Here is a 7,611-nt window from a genome sequence, read left to right as displayed (position 1 = left end):
TGTACCTCAGAGAGCTGTGGAGGCTGGGTCAATTGAATATATTTAAGGTGGAGCGAGACAGATTTTTGAATGATAAGGGAATCAAGGGTTATGGGGAGTGGGCAGGGAAGTGGAGCTGAATCCATGATCAGATCAGCCATGATCTTATTAAATGGTGGAGCAGGCTCGAAGGGACAATTGGCCTACTCCTGCTCCTATTTCTTATGTCAACCACATTTCAGGTCCTCATGAGGTCCAAGAAGGCACGGGGAATGACTTTACTTTTTGGAAAGGCAGCTAGTGAAGATGCGTAGGCAGAGAGAGGGAGATGAGTGAAGCACGAAGCTATTGGCTGGAGGGAGTTGAATGTTGGCCAGGACAGGCCAGATCAGGAGATCTGCTTTGCTCCTCTGAGACCCGTTGCCACCCTCCCGGGCTCTGAGTGACAGCTGCGCGCTGACGTCAGCACGCCGGGCCGAGCCGGCCTAGCCCCGCCCTCTGCCTGGGACGCCGGGTTGTCGCGGAGACCGGAGGAAGGAGCTCTAGGCGTAGACTGCTGGAGCGAGGCCGACAAACACACAGGGCGCCATGTCTCTGAGGCCCAGGTGGGTGCTGCCTTTGGGGGCGGGGTTTCTGAGGGCCGCAGTGCCGGCCATCTCACAAAGGCCGCCGCCGGGGCCCAGGCCCGGGGTTCAGTGCATGGAGCGACCGGCTCCAGGGCGCGGTGCCCAGGCCGCGGCTGGTGGTGGTGGGTGAGGCAGCCCCCGAGCTCCCTGCGGGCCGGGCCAGGTGGAGCACTCTGCGGAGACAGGGAGTGGCTGAGATAGGGCCCTGCGCTGGTGGCTCAGTGGGCAGCACACTCTGGCCTCTGCAAAGGTGCTGGGTCCACAGTCCCACTGCAGGGCCATGAGCACACACATCCAGCCTGACACTCCCAGTGCAGGGCTCAGGTCCTCGGCTCTGCTGGACCCCGGTACCCTCATCCCGCCACGATCTCCTACTGCAAAACATTTGCCGCTGCTCCGCCACGATCCCCCACCATTCCCCCGCCACAAACGGTCAGCACTGGCCAGCTCGCACTGCGATATAAGAACATAAGAAATAGGAACAGGAGTAGGCCATACGGCCCCTTGAGCCTGCTCCGCCATTCAATAAGATCATGGCTGATCTGATCATGGACTCAGCTCCATTTCCCCGCCCACTCATAGAAACATAGAAAATAGGTGCAGGAGTAGGCCATTCGGCCCTTCTAGCCTGCACCGCCATTCAATGAGTTCATGGCTGAACATGCAACTTCAGTACCCCATTCCTGCTTTCTCACCATACCCCTTGATTCCCCTAGTAGTAAGGACTTCATCTAACTCCTTTTTGAATATATTTAGTGAATTGGCCTCAACAACTTTCTGTGGTAGAGAATTCCACAGGTTCACCACTCTCTGGGTGAAGAAATTCCTCCTCATCTCAGTCCTAAATGGCTTCCCCCTTATCCTTAGACTGTGTCCCCTGGTTCTGGACTTCCCCAACATTGGGAACATTCTTCCTGCATCTAACCTGTCTAACCCCGTCAGAATTTTAAACGTTTCTATGAGGTCCCCTCTCATTCTTCTGAACTCCAGTGAATACAAGCCCAGTTGATCCAGTCTTTCTTGATACTTAGGGGGTTGACTGTGGATGGGCAATGGCAGACATTTAGAGACCGCATGGATGAATTACAACAATTGTACATTCCTGTCTGGCGTAAAAATAAAAAAGGGAAGGTGGCTCAACCGTGGCTATCTAAGGAAATCAGGGATAGTATTAAAGCCAAGGAAGTGGCATACAAATTGGCCAGAAATAGCAGCGAACCTGATAACTGGGAGAAATTTAGAACTCAGCAGAGGAGGACAAAGGGTTTGATTAGGGCAGGGAAAATGGAGTACGAGAAGAAGCTTGCAGGGAACATTAAGGTGGATTGCAAAAGTTTCTATAGGTATGTAAAGAGAAAAAGGTTAGTAAAGACAAACGTAGGTCCCCTGCAGTCAGAATCAGGGGAAGTCATAACGGGGAACAAAGAAATGGCAGACCAATTGAACAAGTACTTTGGTTCGGTATTCACTAAGGAGGATACAAACAACCTTCCAGATATAAAAGGGGTCAGAGGGTCTAGTAAGGAGGGGGAACTGAGGGAAATCTTTATCAGTCGGGAAATTGTGTTGGGGAAATTGATGGGATTGAAGGCCGATAAATCCCCAGGGCCTGATGGACTGCATCCCAGAGTACTTAAGGAGGTGGCCTTGGAAATAGCGGATGCATTGACAGTCATTTTCCAACATTCAATTGACTCTGGATCAGTTCCTATGGAGTGGAGGGTAGCCAATGTAACCCCACTTTTTAAAAAAGGAGGGAGAGAGAAAACAGGGAATTATAGACCGGTCAGCCTGACCTCAGTAGTGGGTAAAATGATATAATCAATTATTAAGGATGTCATAGCAGTGCATCTGGAAAATGATGACATGATAGGTCCAAGTCAGCATGGATTTGTGAAAGGGAAATCATGCTTGACAAATCTTCTGGAATTTTTTGAGGATGTTTCCAGTAAAGTGGACAAAGGAGAACCAGTTGATGTGGTATATTTGGACTTTCAGAAGGCTTTCGACAAGGTCCCACACAAGAGATTAATGTGCAAATTTAAAGCACATGGGATTGGGGGTAGTGTGCTGACGTGGATTGAGAACTGGTTGTCAGACAGGAAGCAAAGAGTAGGAGTAAATGGGGACTTTTCAGAATGGCAGGCAGTGACTAGTGGGGTGACGCAAGGTTCTGTGCTGGGGCCCCAGCTGTTTACATTGTACATTAATGATTTAGACGAGGGGATTAAATGCAGTATCTCCAAATTTGCGGATGACACTAAGTTGGGTGGCAGTGTGAGCTGCGAGGAGGATGCTATTAGGCTGCAGAGTGACTTGGATAGGTTAGGTGAGTGGGCAAATGCATGGCAGATGAAGTATAATGTGGATAAATGTGAGGTTATCCACTTTGGTGGTAAAAACAGAGAGACAGACTATTATCTGAATGGTGACAGATTAGGAAAAGGGAAGGTGCAACGAGACCTGGGTGTCATGGTACATCAGTCATTGAAGGTTAGCATGCAGGTACAGCAGGCGGTTAAGAAAGCAAATGGTATGTTGGCCTTCATAGCGAGGGGATTTGAATACAGGGGCAGGGAGGTGTTGCTACAGTTGTACAGGGCCTTGGTGAGGCCACACCTGGAGTATAGTGTACAGTTTTGGTCTCCTAACTTGAGGAAGGACATTCTTGCTATTGAGGGAGTTCAGCGAAGATTCACCAGACTGATTCCCGGGATGGCGGGACTGACCTATCAAGAAAGACTGGATCAACTGGGCTTGTATTCACTGGAGTTCAGAAGAATGAGAGGGGACCTCATAGAAACGTTTAAAATTCTGACGGGTTTAGACAGGTTAGATGCAGGAAGAATGTTCCCAATGTTGGGGAAGTCCAGAACCAGGGGTCACAGTCTGAGGATAAGGGGTAAGCCATTTAGGACTGAGATGAGGAGAAACTTCTTCACCCAGAGAGTGGTGAACCTGTGGAATTCTCTACCACAGAAAGTAGTTGAGGCCAATTCACTAAATATATTCAAAAGGGAGTTAGATGAAGTCCTTACTACTCGGGGGATCAAGGGTTATGGCGAGAAAGCAGGAAGGGGGTACTGAAGTTTCATGTTCAGCCATGAACTCATTGAATGGCGGTGCAGGCTAGAAGGGCTGAATGGTCTGCTCCTGCACCTATTTTCTATGTTTCTATGTTTCTATGTCAGTCCCGCCATCCCGGGAATCAGTCTGGTGAACCTTCGCTGCACTCCCTCAATAGCAAGAATGTCCTTCCTCAGGTTAGGAGACCAAAACTGTACACAATACTCCAGGTGTGGCCTCACCAAGGCCCTGTACAATTGTAGCAACACCTCCCTGCCCTTGTACTCAAATCCCCTCGCCAGGAAGACCAACATGCCATTTGCTTTCTTAACCGTCTGCTGTACCTGCATGCCAACCTTCAATGACTGATGTACCATGACACCCAGGTCTCTTTGCACCTGCCCTCTTCCTAATCTGTCACCATTCAGATAATAGTCTGTCTCTCTGTTTTTACCACCAAAGTGGATAACCTCACATTTATCCACATTATACTTCATCTGCCATGCATTTGCCCACTCACCTAACCTATCCAAGTCGCTCTGCAGCCTCATAGCATCCTCCTCGCAGCTCACACTGCCACCCAACTTAGTGTCATCCGCAAATTTGGAGATACTACATTTAATCCCCTCGTCTAAATCATTAATGTACAGTGTAAACAGCTGGGGCCCCAGCACAGAACCTTGCGGTACCCCACTAGTCACTGCCTGCCATTCTGAAAAGTCCCCATTTACTCCTACTCTTTGCTTCCTGTCTGACAACCAGTTCTCAATCCATGTCAGCACACTACCCCCAATCCCATGTGCTTTAACTTTGCACATTAAAGCCTTCTGAAAGTCCAAATATACCACATCAACTGGTTCTCCCTTGTCCACTCTGCTGGAAACATCCTCAAAAAATTCCAGAAGATTTGTCAAGCATGATTTCCCTTTCACAAATCCATGCTGACTTGGACCTATCATATTACCTCTTTCCAAATGCGCTGCTATGACATCCTTAATAATTGATTCCATCATTTTACCCACTACCGATGTCAGGCTGACCGGTCTATAATTCCCTGTTTTCTCTCTCCCTCCTTTTTTAAAAAGTGGGGTTACATTGGCTACCCTCCATTCCATAGGAACTGATCCAGAGGCAATGGAATGTTGGAAAATGACTGTCAATGCATCCACTATTTCCAAGGCCACCTCCTTAAGTACTCTGGGATGCAGTCCATCAGTCCCTGGGGATTTATCGGCCTTCAATCCCATCAATTTCCCCAACACAATTTCCCGACTAATAAGGATTTCCCTCAGTTCCTCCTCCTTACTAGACCCTCCGACCCCTTTTATATCCGGAAGGTTGTTTGTGTCCTCCTCAGTGAATACCGAACCAAAGTACTTGTTCAATTGGTCCGCCATTTCTTTGTTCCCCGTTATGACTTCCCCTGATTCTGACTGCAGGGGACCTACGTTTGTCTTTACTAACCTTTTTCTCTTTACATATCTATAGAAACTTTTGCAATCCGTCTTAATGTTCCCTGCAAGCTTCTTCTCGTACTCCATTTTCCCTCCATAACCCCTTATCCCCTTATCGTTTACGAAACGATCTATTTCTGTCTTAAATTTATTCATGGTCCCAGCTTCCACAGCTCTCGAGGCAGCGAATTGCACAGATCCACAACTCTCAGAAGAAATTTCTCATCTCAGTTCTAAGATCATGTCCTCTAGTTCTAGTCTTCCCCCATCAGTGGAAACATCCTCTCTGCATCCACCTTGTCAAGCCCCCTCATAATCTTATACGTTTCGATAAGATCACCTCTCATTCTTCTGAATTCCAATGAGTAGAGGCCCAACCTACTCAACCTTTCCTCATAAGTCAACCCCCTCATCTCCAGAATCAACCTAGTGAACCTTCTCTGAACTGCCTCCAAAGCAAGTATATCCTTTTGTAAATATGGAAACCAAAACTGCACACAGTATTCCAGGTGTGGCCTCACCAATACCCTGTATAACTGTAGCAAGACCTCTCTGCTTTTATACTCCATCCCCTTTGCAATAAAGGTCAAGATTCCATGGGCCTTCCTGATCACTTGCTGTACCTGCATACTAACCTTTTGTGTTTCATGCACCAGAACCCCCAGGTCTCGCTGTACTAAAGCACTTTGCAATCTTTCTCCATTTAAATAATAACTTGCTCTTGGATTTTTTTCTGCCAAAGTGCATGACCTCACACTTTCCAACATTATACTACATCTGCCAAATTTTTGCCCACTCACTTAGTCTGTCAATGTCCTTTTGCAGATTTTTTGTGTCCTTCTCACACATTGCTTTTCCTCCCATCTTTGTATCATCAGCAAACTTGGCTATGTTACACTCAGTCCCTTCTTCCAAGTCGTTAATATAGATTGTAAATAGTTGGGGTCCCAGCGCTGATCCCTGGGGATTCACTGTCCCACTCCAGGGCCTTGAGCACACAAATCTAGCCTGACACTTCCAATGCAGCGCTGAGGCCCTTAGCTCTTCTGGGCCCCGTACCCTCATTTGCCGCTCCTCCTCCACGATCTCTAGCCGTGATCTCTCGCCACGATCTCTTGCTGCTGCTCCTCCGCCCCTGATCTCTTGCCGCTCCTCCACCCCGGTCTCCACTCCCGCCCTGGCCTCCCCTCCCGCCCCGAGCTCCCCTGCCACAAACGGGAAGCATGGACCTGCCCACACTGTGATATGTGTGCGGACTAGGTCCATGCAGCAGAGCAGGTCTCTAGTTGTCCTGGTTAACCTTGCCACAGGATAAAGGCCTAGCTCTGTCAAGCCCGTGTGTTAGCTGATGTGCAACGGTCACCACATGTTAAATAAATCCATGCACAGGCATCTTCCACCCCTTCAATTGGAGTTCAGGACTGGAATATCGGTGTCCTTCATTGAAACATCTGTGAACTCATGTGGAAGCAAGTCATTCTCGTTTGAGGGACCGCCTCGGATGGAGGAGTGCTGAGGGAGTGCTGCACTGTCAGAGTGCTGTCTTTCAGGAGACAGAATACCAAGGCTCCCTCTGCCCTCTCGGGTGTGTGTAAAAGATCCCTCGGTCACTGTTTCGAAGATGAGCAGGAGAGTTATCCCCGGTGTCCTCAACAATATCCCTCAAACATCGTCACTGAAACAGATTATCTGGTCATTATCACATTGCAGTCTGTGGGAGCTTGCTGTGCTCACATTGGCTGCTTGTGGTTTCTGCATTACAACAGTGACTACACTTCAAAAAATACTTCATTGGCTGTAAAGCGATTTGGGATGTCCGGTGGTCATGAAATGCGCAATATAAATGCGAGTCTTTCTGTCCTGTTCTGTCCTGATCATCCTCTGTCTGGTCGGGGACCAGTGGGTTGACATCACTGCAGCCCTTCATGGTTGTAAACCTAGGAATAAATGATAGTTCCAAACTGGCAGCTTTTTTGCCTTTCAATCAGTGCTTAGGCACAGGTTCTGACGAAAGGTCATCGAGCTGAAACGTTAACTCTGTTTCTCTCTTTGCAGATGCTGCATGACCTGCTGAATATTTACAGCATTTTCTGTTTTTATCTTGGGCACAGGAGTTAGGCCATTCGGCATCTCGAACCATTCAGCAACTCCACACTTGTAATAGTTAATTCTCAGTGCCAGAGCTGTTGCCTGGCGGTAAATAACACATCACGTTATTAAGGGTACTTGGACTGGAATGAACAAGACTTAACCTTCTTTGGCTAGTTTAGTTTGTATCTACTACACAGATACAGCAACGTCACGTTCAATGCATTTCAATGGTGAGCCAGACGGCAAGATGCTGTTTTTGCAAAGTTAACGGAAGAGCAGCACAGCTCCGTCAGTAACTTTTGGATATTTGTTTAACCGCACAGCTGCTCCTCGCCTGAACTTACTGTATCATTTGCGCATAAATAACAGCGAGCACCATTTTCTTCGCCGTTATC

The 7,611-nt window shown here is 48.1% G+C and overlaps 1 protein-coding gene across 3 annotated transcripts in view; it reads left to right on the top strand.

Annotated features, from left to right (window-relative positions):
- The first annotated feature begins 469 nt into the window (after positions 1-469).
- The window catches only part of LOC139276337 (acyl-coenzyme A thioesterase 9, mitochondrial-like), a 75,972-nt gene continuing 68,830 nt past the window's right edge, over positions 470-7,611 (top strand). For 2 of the 3 annotated variants that reach the window (XM_070894169.1, XM_070894171.1), the window contains exon 1: positions 470-584. In XM_070894169.1, the coding sequence (XP_070750270.1) occupies positions 568-584 (17 nt within the window). In that variant the 5' untranslated portion in view covers positions 470-567. The remainder of the gene's footprint in view (positions 585-7,611) is intronic. The other variant, XM_070894170.1, reaches the window with a different exon arrangement.

This window comes from Pristiophorus japonicus, chromosome 11 (genome assembly GCF_044704955.1).
Source record: "Pristiophorus japonicus isolate sPriJap1 chromosome 11, sPriJap1.hap1, whole genome shotgun sequence".
Lineage (NCBI taxonomy): Eukaryota > Metazoa > Chordata > Chondrichthyes > Pristiophoridae > Pristiophorus > Pristiophorus japonicus.
Note: the sequence above shows the minus strand (reverse complement) of the source record. Positions and strands in the feature narration are given on the sequence as shown.